This window comes from Ostrea edulis, chromosome 8 (assembly GCF_947568905.1).
Source record: "Ostrea edulis chromosome 8, xbOstEdul1.1, whole genome shotgun sequence".
Lineage (NCBI taxonomy): Eukaryota > Metazoa > Mollusca > Bivalvia > Ostreida > Ostreidae > Ostrea > Ostrea edulis.
The window spans coordinates 19,102,114-19,118,571 of NC_079171.1; the positions used below are offsets into that span (position 1 = coordinate 19,102,114).

The 16,458-nt window shown below is 34.4% G+C and overlaps 1 protein-coding gene across 8 annotated transcripts in view; it reads right to left on the reverse strand.

The window, feature by feature from the left end:
- Positions 1 to 16,458, reverse strand: part of LOC125661909 (ras-related protein Rab-27B-like) — a 52,959-nt gene that overhangs the window by 23,377 nt on the left and 13,124 nt on the right. For all 8 annotated transcript variants that reach the window (XM_056147082.1, XM_056147081.1, XM_056147084.1 and 5 more), the window contains one exon: positions 4,014 to 4,133. In XM_056147082.1, the coding sequence (XP_056003057.1) occupies positions 4,014 to 4,133 (120 nt within the window). The remainder of the gene's footprint in view (positions 1 to 4,013; positions 4,134 to 16,458) is intronic.

The window sequence follows — 16,458 nt, forward strand, 5'->3', positions numbered from 1 at the left end:
ATAAAATTTTCTGATTTAGAGCTAATATTACTTCGAAATAAACATATCTTTTTTATTTGACATTTGTAAAATCAATTTAACGCAATACTTTCTTGCAGATTATTATAGCCACAATTTGAAAATAAGACAGCTTTGAAAAAATTACCCCCACTTTCTTATCAAAACTTAGAATAAGCCACAGCTTATTTTCAAGAATTTAAGGTATCTCACCTTTTCCCAAATCACTGCAATTTGAATATTATGCAAAATATGCTAAAAAGGGGAAGCAAGGTGTTGGAAATGCAGGCAGTGACCTATACAGATTAACTAATTACTTAATGATCTATTGACCTATACAGATTAATTAACTTATTGATCTATTGACCTATATGAGCAATAGGTTAAAGCAATAGGGATCATTTGCATGATAATGTGTAAAGTACGTGATCTCCAGTTATCTGTTGCACAAGGTCCATTACACACATAAAACCAGCGTGGCCTGATAGTGACCCTGATCTTGTGCTGACCAACCACTAGTATATAATAGCGATTTGATAGGGATCATGTGGATGTTGATGTGTACTTATAGTATGAAATCTCCATTGCACAAGACAGACTAACATGTGCAATATATGTACCCCTCCTTCTACAAGGGGGGGGGGGGGGGGGGGAGAGAGAGAAAGAGAGAGAGACAGGGTTCGAAATTACCCTTTTTCACTACTAGCAAATTTTAGCTAGTGGATTATTTTCAAACTAGCAAAATTGAGCTTTCACTAGCATTTTTCAATCGATTGCTGTTTTACATGAATTTTAAGAAAACAAGCACTTGTGCGGCGTACTCGCTGTCCAGAGATCTACCACCTATTTAAAACATCATGTGGATTGAAATCTTCAAGACTGTTTGCGCCAATTCAAACTGTATGTTCAAAACTTTTGGAAATTTCATAGATAAAAAATTCTAGTTGAATAGAAAACCCCGCGAACTCGGAAGTGTTTGACTATAGAATGTAGAAGGACACCGCGTGAAACGGTAACACACTGTCATGTGTTGTTTCATGTAGACACGGACGAGATCAACATGCTTGCTGTTTAAATCAGACGTCACTGAGACGCCCGAAGTGTGCTTGAAGTAGGCCATCTTCGACATCACTGACTGAGATGACCTTGGCCTTAGTTATTTATTCGATCCACGTTTACTTTTTCAATACTTGTATATTTATTCTGTAAAGCGTTTCTATGCACAAGGTTATTGTAATTAAACTTCAAAGTACAGCCAATAAACCGAGGAAATCCGGGAAAAGATCGGGGTTTTTTCACTCGCAAAAAGTTGCAATCGCTTGTGTTTTTTTACTCGCAATTTCAATTTTTAACTCGCATTTAGCGAGTATTTCCCCTTAATTTTGTTGCCTGGGGGGTGGGGGGGGGGGTGGGGGTGGGGGTGTAATAAAAAAGCACAATTCATATTTCCTCAAATATGAACAAGAAATTTCATCTAAACTTTTGATAAAACAAGAGGCCCATGGGCCACATCGCTCACATGAGTCACCTTGGCCCATATCTGAAGACTTTCCATATATATTTGTATGTAAAATCTTAGTCCCTATTGTGGCCCCAATCTAACCCTCTGGGCCCAAAATTGGAATAAATTGGAAAATTGGAATAAACTTATAATATATATATATATAATTATATAAATATATATATATGGCAATATATATATATATATATATAATTATATAAATATATATATATATATATACATAAAAATAGTTCAAGAGATATTTTTAAAGATATAATTTCTCTATATATATATCAGCATATGAAACTTCCCTATTGTGGCCCCATCCTACCCCCATGGACCATGATTAAAACAAACTTGAATCTACTCTATGTCAGCTAGGAAGCTTTCATGTAAATTTCTACTTTTCTGGTCCAGTACTAGTGGTTTTTGAGAAGATTTTAAAGATTATCCCCACACTTTGATCCCCTATTGTGGCCCCCATCCTACCCCCGGGACCATAATTTTAACAAACTTTAATCTGCACTATGTCTGGAAGCTTTCATATAAATTTGAACATTTCTGGCCCAGAGTTAGTGGGGTTTTTATTGTATTTTTGTGATTATCTCCCCTTTGAATGGAACATGGCCCTTCATTTGCACAAACTTGAATCCCCTTCATCTAGGGATGCTTTGTGCAAAGTTTGATTGAAATTTTTGGACTATTGATTCTGGAGATTTGTAAAATTTGTCAGTGTATTTTCAATATTTTGCTATTATCTTCCCTTTGAGAAGGGTGTTGCCTTCATTTGCACAAACTTGAATCCCCTTTACCCAAGCATGCTTTTTGCCAAGTTCGGTTGAAATTGGCCCAGTGGTTTGAAAATGTGAAAAGTTTACAGACAAACAGTCAGACAGTCAGAAAGCAACGGACGACAAGTGATCAGAAAAGCTCACTTGAGCTTTCAGCTTAGGTAAGCTGAAAATCAACAAACACATGACCAACCTTTGGCTATGTATGATTGTCCAGATTTGAAACCTTTGGGGAGATATAGCAACATGTTGGCATGTTGGATAGAGAGATTGTTACATAACATTACATGCACAATAATGTACTTGGGATCATATTGCCAAGTTTGTATTTTGAATTTCACTAAATCATATGCTATATACTATACTCAGTATTTATCCATTTTCCCAAAAATAAATATGAACTGGTGCTCTCTGCAGGATTTTGTTCAATTGTCACAGCCTAGGAAATCCTGCAGGTACTTGACAGAGGAATTCTGCTAAGTGGAGCATTCCCTCACAATGCAGGCATGTAAGATTTTTTCTGAAGTCCCATATAGTGACCCTATCCTTTTGATCCCAAACTCAATAGGGTTCTTCCTCCCTTAATTTCATAAAGCTAAATGTGAAGTATCAAATCAATTGAGTAAATAATATGGCCTCTAGAATGTCTGCAAACTTTTACGAAGTCATGTAGTGACCTTGACCTTTGACCCCAATATAATTCTTTTTCTCTTGAAAACAAAGCTACATTCAATGAAGCAAAAAATGTGGTCTAACATAGTGTCTGCAAGCTCAGTGTTGGACATATACATATTCATGCACCCACACATGAACAATCTCTTTACTATATACTGTAAATGTATTACATTTGGCTGTGTATTCTATTTAGCGCCTTTCAAATCTATGCTAACTTGTTGAAAAAAAGATTTCCGCCAAATATCGTACACGCCAAATATAATACGTTTACAGTATACCCTCTCACGGTGAATTGTGAGAGGATAAAAAGGTTTAATTTTCTTAATCAATTTAGAGGCATTGCACAGAAAAAGACTTATCGAAGTGAACCTCTCCAATATTAGATCTCCCTATTCAAATCAGTAGTCAATATAAAATGACTTTGAAACTGAATTCAATCTGATTTGAAATACTTTTTTCAATAAATGTACAGCAAGATAACCACAAAAGACAATGTTGCTGTTCTTGTTTTATCTGTATGTCATTCTTCTCTATTAGATCTTGCCTTTATCACTTTGGTCCAAATTGACATTCATTATCTGCTACAATGGCTAGCTCAGGCTAATGCTTCTAATCTGTCTTTGGCCACTGCTACAGCCTTTGCTATTGATCAGCAATATCTGAATAATCTGAGTAACGGTGAACAGGGAAATTCTGTAACCATCCTCTTCATTAAATTGAAAGATTTATTGCTAAAGCCTTCAAAATTGCTAGCAGAGGAAATTACAATTGTCACGAACGCTTGAAAACGTTAGGGGATTCGAAATTAAACACGATGAACAGTTTTGCACTTCTTTTGGATGATACATGTGTATCAAAATAATATAAAAACACTTTATTCAATTCTTTAAATAAGCCATTCAGGCCCCAATATCCTGGTTAAGTATTGCTTACAAGGTTTCACCACGTACATCTTGTAGAGAAGAAAACCTTGTCATTCAGGAGAAACATTGCCACATTTCATTAAATGAAAAATTAAAAGGGCTAGTAAGCAATGAATTTATGGTTACCTAGAGCTAAGAATTTGATGAGGTAGTCATAGTCTGCTGTGACAGCGAGATTGCCATGGGAACCAGAGTGTGCTGGGGAGCCATTGGGGGGACCAACATCCTCCATGGTCAATTCACAGTCTGAAATGATAAAGCCATAAAATATCTCATAGCTGTAGCTAACTCAGTCTGTAATACTCAAAACAAAACATCTACTATTAGTACTACTATTGGTACTACTATTGGTACTACTATTAGTACTACTATTAGTACTACTATTGGTACTACTATTAGTACTACTATTGGTACTATTATTTGTACTACTATTAGTACTACTATTGGTACTACTATTTGTACTACTAATAGTACTACTATTAGTACTACTATTTGTACTACTATTAGTACTACTATTGGTACTACTATTAGTACTAGTGTGACTCCCAGTTGAAGATGTACATGTTCCCTTGATTTGTTGGAATATGATGCAACATGTGTTGTTGGAACTCTTTTGCACCTCAATTTTCTTGTGGCTATGTGTTTTACACAGCAGTTAATTGACTAAATATGTATTGTACCCATGTTGGAATGTAACGATAAAATATTCAATTTCTTTCAATGTTTTCATATTCATATCTCACATGAAATCAACTGGCAATCTTTCTAATCAAAGGTTGAAAATTTGTAACAGTATCCCCTACAATATGCTACTTTAATTCATGCCTTAAATTAATTGGGGACTTTTACCAATCACAGCACCTCCAAGGTTATAGAGTGTTAGCATCCAATCAAAGCTGCAAAAATAGGTAGGAACTGCTCCTTTGCCAAACACTCAGCATTTAGAAGGGAGAGTCACAGGTCTTTCAGATGAGATCTTAAAACCCAAGGTTCCATGTTGTGGCAGACGTAGGCATGATAAAGAACCCTCACTGTTACGGCCCTGAGCACTACATATAGGTCTACATTTGTGGTACTTCACCTACAGCTCATGACGTCTCTTCATTTGAATGAAAAAATCTAAATAAGGCCATATTTAAAAGAATGTTTGTTTCCCCTCCCCAGGGTCTGACTTTTGAAACAGACCAGGCAAGCTTTTTTTTTTTGGAAATTTTCGTTCGAAACACCTAAGAAAAAGCAGCTCAGAGCACCGATAGTCATTTTCAATACTATACATGACAGAAGAAGTGTATGCCATGTATTGGTCGAGCTTGTTTTAATGTTGGTCACTGGATTGACATGTCTGCTGGCATTTATAATTCATATTCTTGGACAATTGTCAGTGTGAATGCACTCGGTGGATGCAATATTTTGGTTTACTTTATGAATACCTACATAGAAACATTACATCTTTTCAAAGAAAACATTCAAAACAAAAACATTTATTCTTGACTTAGTAGAAACAGATGTACTTAATAACATATCAGAAATGTACTTCTTAAAAAATAACTTATTTGTTCATGAAAACCTGGCTCGAAAGTCACGCCGTTTGTAAGCTTGTCCGACACAGTGACAGAGACCTCGTATACTTATCTATGTTGTGATCATCATCTGCGGTTAAATCATTCAACACGTCGTTCCACGAACAACTTTTAGAGTAACTGTAAAGTCGATTTACCACAATCGTTCCGATTTTTGATGTTTGTTTGTATTTTATTCTTACAGTAGACGACAAAGTGATCTTTGTGTCACCCATCTTTGAAATCTTCCGACAACATTGAAACTTCGAGAGATAAATCCCGGCGACTTCCAAAAATAGCGAAAGTAAAATTTGGAACAGACACAATTTTTGTTCCAGAATAATAAAAAAAACGCGAATTTTGGTAAAAAAAAAATTTTGGCCCGAGCCCTTTTTTTTTTGACCCGGCCGGGGGAGGGGAAACAAACATATATTTATTTTTAGCCTGACACAATATAAATATGTCAGCTCTTATAATCTGTTAAAAATCAAAAATCAAATTTTTTATTTTAATATAAAAATCCATGAGCTGAATTTGAGGAGGGAACTTACCAATTTGATTGACAACAATCTAAAAGTCCTAAAACCTTAGAAACTGCCATTTTTGCAAGTGATCAACACAATGAGATAAGCTAGAGTAAGAAAATTGGAAACTTGGTTTGTGAAGATGAGAAACTGCATGCATGTGTTTATATCTATGTTTAAATTCGAATATTTCTATAAAATGTCTTAACTGTCAATGATGACAAACCATTTTCCATGCAATACATTACTTCAAACAAATTCTATTTCACAGTATTTATCTCTCATCTTGTGGTCTACATCCAGCATGAACTAGATTGATAGTTCATAATAGTTGCTATGGTCCCCAGTTATGGCAGTTGCATGCAGTTTGAAAGCACTATAGCTAATTGTTAAAATAAAGATAAATGGATTATAAGTTTATAATGTTAACATGAGAGACATAATCATGTTGATCATGTGATAATAAAAACTTCTTTTGATTATATATATATACCTGACGTAATATTGGTTTCTCACGACATTCACTCATCTTTCTGATCATAGAACTTCATAACCATTCAATATGCGTTTACATATACAGTTTGGCAAGTGCAGGTACTTGAAGAAATAATTACCTGCACGTCAGGAGAAATTTATACCAGGCTAAGTCCAATACATGGAACTTTACTTGTACATCATCAAATACACCATGGCGTTGTCACTTTCTATGGAATAAGTTGTCATAACTCTAGAGAACACTAATTTGTTTGTGTTTAATTATTTAGAAATCCAGAAACTATGTTATCCCTATTATATGTAACAACTGGCCTAAGGCAGAACATTAATACCAGAGATTGCCATCACATTATCGGGGGTGGGAATGTACGTCAGCAGTGAGAGATATTGGTTAATGATACCATAATAGCTGTCGTCGTGGTTAAGTAATGGTTGATACTTACATCAATAACAATACCAAGTCAGAATCAATCAATTTTATTGGGAAATCCTTTAATTACACTGATACCCTGAATCAGAAAGTTTTTAAGTGATAAGATTTAAACCAGAAGTTTTGTGAACAGTAAATTGTGGATTTAGATAAGGTCAAGTGAAATGGTTGCATGCTGGCAATGCAGACATACATACATATACATTGTATATATACCAGAAATTTTAATATGTTGACGGTGCTACCGTTTGAGCGAGCGCAGCTTCAAGTCATGTATGTACATATTTTGTAATGTTCATGCTTTGATCAGGTTCAATTTTGTAAATGATTTGAATTTTATCTTGGGGTTTTACATTAAAAATCATTAAAACATGTGTACATGAATGTGATTAAAATATTTTTATGCTATATACATTTTATTTCTGCTGCCTTCATTGTGACTTGCTTAACCTTTGATGCACGACACTGTGTTCTGAACTGTATGCTTTCCTTTTTCCTATCTCAATTTTTTCAAGTTACTAATTGTACGATAAAAATGCCCAAACCTTTCAAGTTTGTAAAACTGTGTTTAAACAGCACTACCTTTGGACATAAAATGCATTTCAATATAATGATAATTTAAAAATAAATCGATGAATTCAACTAATGGGCTGTATATATGGTTATCATGAGGGATATGGGGGGGGGGGGGGGGGGGTGTCATTGTGGTTTGCATTACCAGACATGTTGAAAGGAAATGGACTCAAGCACTCAGTATTTTTAGTCAAAACAAAAAACAACAAGCAAACAAACAAACAAAAAACCCAGATTTTTAAAAAAAATCATTAAAATCATCGTGGTTTGCATTACCGCACGTTAAAAGGAAATGGATTCAAGCACTCAGTATTTTTAGTCAAAACAAAAAACAACAAGCAAACAAAAACCCCAGATTTTTAAAAAAAATGTTTTCAATCCGACCGACTTCCTTTCATTTTTTTTTTTTTTTTTTTGGTAATTTTTTCAATTTTTTAAATAGCACTCAAATTCAGTACCTGTGCTCCCTCACATATTCTAACAATTTAAAGTTAGTCTCCCTTTTTTTCTTGTTGGAATAATAAATTCCTATTGAGAATTTAGTATTTTAATCAGATTTGTGGTTTGCAGTCGATTATACACAATTTGTATTCGATGCCATTACATATGCCTAATGTTTACGTATATTCAATATTGTCCCGGTAGTATGACTTTTACAGATGGAAACAAGTACGTATTAAGATCTGCCACTGTCAGTCTTATTATGACGTACGTCAAAACGTAGACACGACGTCACACATCATCTTAGCCTGCCTTTCATAAACATTGCACTTCGTTAAACATTTCGCCTAATTGTGCACTGAATTTTGGAGCTAGGAGGCCACAAGATTAGCATGATAATCCACGTAAGTTCACAATCATATTCCAAGGTGTGACTTTGCGAGATCTCAGCCATTTTTGACAAGGGACTTCTGGGATTGGCGTCAAAAGTTTTTCCTTGTTAGAGGTTTGGATTTAGCTCGGATTATTTCCCGCTCTCTAGTCATTAGAGCTCACAGTACGAGCTAGTGCTTTGCGCTGGCTCGCTGCAACCTCAAATAAAGATTCGATAGTACTGGTTCATGACTTTTGAAATTTGGGGGGGGGGGGGGGGGCGCATTTTTAATGTTAAACATTAAAAATTTAACTCGATCATTTAATATTGACAGCCAAAATATTGACCTTATTAATTCTTAATGCAAGAATAAAAGCAATATTTTAGCCTTAAATCTGTGTTAAATGCATGTAAACAAAGACTCGAGTCTTTTTATCTATACAAACAAACCTGTGAATTGTTAATTTCATAATATAAAGCATCTTAATTTTGCATATTTAGTCACAGATTTTAACTTTTAGATGACAATTTTACCCAAAGAATAGCCTCTCCCCCTACAATTTACCTTAAGCTATCACCATGTATTAGGTAAATTGTGGGGGGAGGGGCTCTTCATTTATGAGGAATTAAAAAGTCACTGAGGACACTTATAGGGGTTGGGACTGCATGAACACCCAAAAGGATGAATACGGTTACCCTATCCCCATAATACATGTCAAATAACACATGCAAAAGAAAAACAAAACTTTCCAATTTCCAATCTTTAATGGTACATTTGTTAAGAGCCAATTTCTGTCTTAAACTCATAAGAATTTGTGAACATAATCTAATATGTTGTACGCATGCATAATTGTTTCAAAATTAAGCTTCTTCTAGTCTTCATTTTGCTGACCGATAAAGAATCATGTTAAAATACTTTTATGGATTTCGCATAAAAAAACCCAGTGCATTTAAATCAAAGTAGAATTACATGGTTTCAGAATTAACAAGATGTGTTTGTGAAACACAAATGCCCCAATATTGACCAAAGATGGCCAAGGTCACAAGGACAAATATCTTGGTACCAGTTAAATAGTATTTAAGTCTCAGGATAATAAAATTTTGTAGTTAGGAAGAATAAGACAGTCCAAATAATGCATACTTTTAAGTAAGGTAGAATTCAACTACCTATCCAGCATGTAATGTCTACATATTCTATCTCTGTGACAGCATGTAATGTCAGATCTACATATTCTATCTCTGTGACAACATGTAATGTCTACATATTCTATCTCTGTGACAGCATGTAATGTCTACATATTCTATCTCTGTGACAGCATGTAATGTCAGATCTACATATTCTATCTCTGTGACAGCATGTAATGTCTACATATTCTATCTCTGTGACAGCATGTAATGTCAGATCTACATATTCTATCTCTGTGACAGCATGTAATGTCAGATCTACATATTCTATCTCTGTGACAGCATGTGATGTCTACATATTATATCTCTGTGACAACATGTAATGTCAGATCTACATATTCTATCTCTGTGACAACATGTAATGTCTACATATTATATCTCTGTGACAGCATGTAATGTCTACATATTCTATCTCTGTGACAGCATGTAATGTCAGATCTACATATTCTATCTCTGTGACAACATGTAATGTCTACATATTCTATCTCTGTGACAGCATGTAATGTCAGATCTACATATTCTATCTCTGTGACAGCATGTAATGTCTACATATTCTATCTCTGTGACAGCATGTAATATCAGATCTACATATTCTATCTCTGTGACAGCATGTAATGTCTACATATTCTATCTCTGTGACAACATGTAATGTCTACATATTCTATCTCTGTGACAGCATGTAATGTCAGATCTACATATTCTATCTCTGTGACAGCATGTAATGTCTACATATTCTATCTCTGTGACAGCATGTAATGTCAGATCTACATATTCTATCTCTGTGACAGCATGTAATGTCTACATATTCTATCTCTGTGACAGCATGTAATGTCTACATATTCTATCTCTGTGACAGCATGTAATGTCTACATATTATATCTCTGTGACAGCATGTAATGTCTACATATTCTATCTCTGTGACAGAATGTAATGTCTACATATTCTATCTCTGTGACAGAATGTAATGTCTACATATTCTATCTCTGTGACAGCATGTAATGTCAGATCTACATATTCTATCTCTGTGACAACATGTAATGTCTACATATTATATCTCTGTGACAGCATGTAATGTCAGATCTACATATTCTATCTCTGTGACAGCATGTAATGTCTACATATTCTATCTCTGTGACAACATGTAATGTCTACATATTCTATCTCTGTGACAGCATGTAATGTCAGATCTACATATTCTATCTCTGTGACAGCATGTAATGTCTACATATTCTATCTCTGTGACAGCATGTAATGTCAGATCTACATATTCTATCTCTGTGACAGCATGTAATGTCTACATATTCTATCTCTGTGACAGCATGTAATGTCTACATATTATATCTCTGTGACAGCATGTAATGTCTACATATTCTATCTCTGTGACAGAATGTAATGTCTACATATTCTATCTCTGTGACAGAATGTAATGTCTACATATTCTATCTCTGTGACAGCATGTAATGTCAGATCTACATATTCTATCTCTGTGACAACATGTAATGTCTACATATTATATCTCTGTGACAGCATGTAATGTCAGATCTACATATTCTATCTCTGTGACAGCATGTAATGTCAGATCTACATATTATATCTCTGTGACAGCATGTAATGTCTACATATTCTATCTCTGTGACAGCATGTAATGTCTACATATTCTATCTCTGTGACAACATGTAATGTCTACATATTCTATCTCTGTGACAGCATGTAATGTCAGATCTACATATTCTATCTCTGTGACAGCATGTAATGTCAGATCTACATATTCTATCTCTGTGACAACATGTAATGTCTACATATTCTATCTCTGTGACAGTGCTCCCACTGGACCAGAATTCCCTTTCGCCACTTTTTCGGGGAGTGGTGCGGCACAAATAATCACATGCTTTACAATTATTTCCATCATATTATATATTATTTTATTCATTACACTTATTTTAGCATTTTGAATCAGTTACATTACTTAATCATATCCAGCTACCATACCTAAACATTTCTTTCTGAAATAATAAAAAGTTGATTTGTTTGATAAATTCTATTATGGAAATCAAAATTCAGATAATAAATCATATAAATATAAACTTCATGATGCTACACCCCTCAGTGAAAACATTGTGTACATTAGCCGAAATGCAGATGTCACAAAACATCAAGCCCAATTTAGAGTCGTATCTCAACCACTCCCTATTAAATTTCCGTTTAAATTGTATGGAAGATTTTGCAATTTGGACAGAATTAGATGTTTGAGGAGGTGGGGTTGACTGTAAAGCCAAACATAGATATTTTTTAAATTTTAGACTGACTAGGGTCAGAAGCTACAAGTTTAGTGTCAAAATAGAATGGGGTGCATAGTCTTATGAGATTAGCATTTTTATACTGTTGCGCACTGAACTTCAAAGAAAATTATTTATTAAAATTGCCATGTCCATATCAATGGTGACCGACCGCATTATTTATGAAATATTCGAACTAAAATCAAACACATCAAAATCAAAATCTTGTAATCAACGAGTTTGGCCGCAAAAACAAACAATTGATGTATTCAGATATACATTATACACAATAATACGGCCAATTTAATTACCAGTCGGTTCTCTGGTTAAGAATTGACATTTAATGTGGAAATGATAACACGATAATGAATAAGACTTTAAATGTTAAACAATTGACCACAGCAGGGTAAACAGCTGTCCGATGTACTTTATTACATAATCACTGACTTTTTTGCAGCCATAAATTACCTGAGGCTGTGACCAGCTCTGTGTGCACTGGAGCGACGCGAGATTTCCGGTCGCACGCGTTGACTGCATAAACAAACAGGCGATAATGTGTCACTGACAAAGGATTAAAAATACAATTTATTGCAAAAAGGGATTTTCGCATCTTTCAATTTTTTTTCGCCATTTTTGAAAAAAATTCGCCATTGGCGAAAATGGCGAAGCCCAGCTCGAGCACTGCTCTGTGACAGCATGTAATGTCTACATATTATATCTCTGTGACAGCATGTAATGTCTACATATTATATCTCTGTGACAATATGTAATGTCTACATATTCTATCTCTGTGACAGCATGTAATGTCAGATCTACATATTCTATCTCTGTGACAGCATGTAATGTCTACATATTCTATCTCTGTGACAGCATGTAATGTCAGATCTACATATTCTACCTCTGTGACAGCATGTAATGTCTACATATTATATCTCTGTGACAGCATGTAATGTCTACATATTCTATCTCTGTGACAACATTTAATGTCAGATCTACATATTCTATCTCTGTGACAACATGTACTGTCAGATCTACATATTCTATCTCTGTGACAGCATGTAATGTCTACATATTATATCTCTGTGACAGCATGTAATGTCAGATCTACATATTCTATCTCTGTGACAACATGTAATGTCAGATCTACATATTCTATCTCTGTGACAGCATGTAATGTCAGATCTACATATTATATCTCTGTGACAACATGTAATGTCAGATCTACATATTCTATCTCTGTGACAGCATGTAATGTCAGATCTACATATTCTATCTCTGTGACAGCATGTAATGTCTACATATTCTATCTCTGTGACAGCATGTAATGTCTACATATTCTATCTCTGTGACAACATGTAATGTCTACATATTATATCTCTGTGACAGCATGTAATGTCAGATCTACATATTCTATCTCTGTGACAGCATGTAATGTCTACATATTCTATCTCTGTGACAGCATGTAATGTCTACATATTATATCTCTGTGACAGCATGTAATGTCAGATCTACATATTCTATCTCTGTGACAGCAATGTCAGATCTACATATTCTATCTCTGTGACAGCATGTAATGTCAGATCTACATATTCTATCTCTGTGACAGCATGTAATGTCTACATATTATATCTCTGTGACAGCATGTAATGTCAGATCTACATATTCTATCTCTGTGACAACATGTAATGTCTACATATTCTATCTCTGTGACAACATGTAATGTCTACATATTCTATCTCTGTGACAGCATGTAATGTCAGATCTACATATTCTATCTCTGTGACAGCATGTAATGTCTACATATTCTATCTCTGTGACAACATGTAATGTCAGATCTACATATTCTATCTCTGTGACAGCATGTAATGTCTACATATTCTATCTCTGTGACAGCATGTAATGTCTACATATTCTATCTCTGTGACAGCATGTAATGTCAGATCTACATATTCTATCTCTGTGATAGCATGTAATGTCAGACCTACATATTCTATCTCTGTGACAGCATGTAATGTCTACATATTCTATCTCTGTGACAGCATGTAATGTCTACATATTCTATCTCTGTGACAGCATGTAATGTCAGATCTACATATTCTATCTCTGTGACAGCATGTAATGTCTACATATTCTATCTCTGTGACAGCATGTAATGTCTACATATTCTATCTCTGTGACAGCATGTAATGTCAGATCTACATATTCTATCTCTGTGACAACATGTAATGTCAGATCTACATATTCTATCTCTGTGACAGCATGTAATGTCTACATATTCTATCTCTGTGACAGCATGTAATGTCTACATATTCTATCTCTGTGACAGCATGTAATGTCTACATATTCTATCTCTGTGACAGCATGTAATGTCTACATATTCTATCTCTGTGACAGCATGTAATGTCAGATCTACATATTCTATCTCTGTGACAGCATGTAATGTCTACATATTCTATCTCTGTGACAACATGTAATGTCTACATATTCTATCTCTGTGACAGCATGTAATGTCTACATATTCTATCTCTGTGACAACATGTAATGTCTACATATTATATCTCTGTGACAGCATGTAATGTCTACATATTCTATCTCTGTGACAACATGTAATGTCTACATATTCTATCTCTGTGACAGCATGTAATGTCTACATATTATATCTCTGTGACAGCATGTAATGTCTACATATTCTATCTCTGTGACAGCATGTAATGTCAGATCTACATATTCTATCTCTGTGACAGCATGTAATGTCTACATATTCTATCTCTGTGACAGCATGTAATGTCTACATATTCTATCTCTGTGACAGCATGTAATGTCAGATCTACATATTCTATCTCTAGTGACAACATGTAATGTCTACATATTCTATCTCTGTGACAGAATGTAATGTCTACATATTCTATCTCTGTGACAGCATGTAATGTCAGATCTACATATTCTATCTCTGTGACAGCATGTAATGTCTACATATTATATCTCTGTGACAGCATGTAATGTCAGATCTACATATTCTATCTCTGTGACAACATGTAATGTCAGATCTACATATTCTATCTCTGTGACAGCATGTAATGTCAGATCTACATATTCTATCTCTGTGAGAGCATGTATTGTCAGATGTACATAATATTCTATCTCTGTGACAGCATGTATTGTCAGATCTACATATTCTATTTCTGTGACAGCATGTAATGTCAGATCTACATATTCTATCTCTGTGAGCTAGAGTATGTATTGTCAGATCTACATATTCTATCTCTGTGACAGCATGTAATGTCAGATCTACATATTCTATCTCTGTGAGCTAGAGCATGTATTGTCAGATGTACATAATCTTCTATCTCTGTGACAGCATGTATTGTCAGATCTACATATTCTATTTCTGTGACAGCATGTAATGTCAGATCTACATATTCTATCTCTGTGAGCTAGAGCATGTATTGTCAGATCTACATATTCTATCTCTGTGACAGCATGTAATGTCAGATCTACATATTCTATCTCTGTGACAGCATGTAATGTCAGATCTACATATTCTATCTCTGTGACAGCATGTAATGTCAGATCTACATATTCTATCTCTATGAGCTAGAGCATGTATTGTCAGATGTACATAATATTCTATCTCTGTGACAGGCATGTACATTGTCATCTTCATTTATATCCAAAGTAAAGCATTTCATTCATACATGTACCTACATATCATATACTTCTAGACAACAGTCAATACTGAACGTAATTTTTTACTTCTAGACTGCTAAAGTCAATATTGTACGTAACTAATTCTCACTTCTAGACAACACAGTCAATATTATACGTAACTAATTCTCACTTCTAGACAACACAGTCAATATTGTACCTAACTAATTCTCACTACTAGACAACACAGTCAATATTGTACGTAACTTCTCACTTCTAGACAACACAGTCAATATTGTATGCAACTTTTTACTCCTAGACAGCAGTATAAATACTGTACGCAATGTTTTCTAGACAACAGTTAATTTTGTATGCAACTTTTTACTCCTAGACAATTCAATATTGTACATATGCAACTTTTCACTCCTAGACAACACAATCATGAATATTGTACGTAACTTTTTACTCCTAGACAACAGTCAATTTTGTATGCAACTTTTTACTCCTAGACAGCAATAAATATTGTACGCATGCAATGTTTTCTAGACAACAGTTAATTTTGTATGCAACTTTTTTACTCCTAGACAATTCAATATTGTATGTAATGCTTTGCTTCTAGACAGCTAAGTCAATGTTGTATGTAACCTTTGACTCCTATATTAGACAGCAGTCAATATTGTATGTAATACTATACATCTATAGACAACACAGTCAATATTGTACATATCAAATGCTTTGCTTCTAGACAGTTAAGCCAATGTTGTCAATAATGTTTTACTTCTAGACAGCTAAGTCAATGTTGTATGTTAAATTTACTTTTTTTTGGAGCAAACTTGACCATTTACTCATGTTACTGTTAAAAGCAAAAATAAAAAACGTCAAACTGAACGAAGTGGTTCTATCATTGATTTTATTGACCCTCCTCAATATAGTTTGCTATACATATTTAAAATTTGAAGGAAAGAATTGCACGCAGCAGATCGATGATTAAATTGTCTTTTTTCATGCAACAGATGCATTCTTTCAACATACATGTGTGTCTGCACATGTAGCAAAAATGTCAGTTTCCA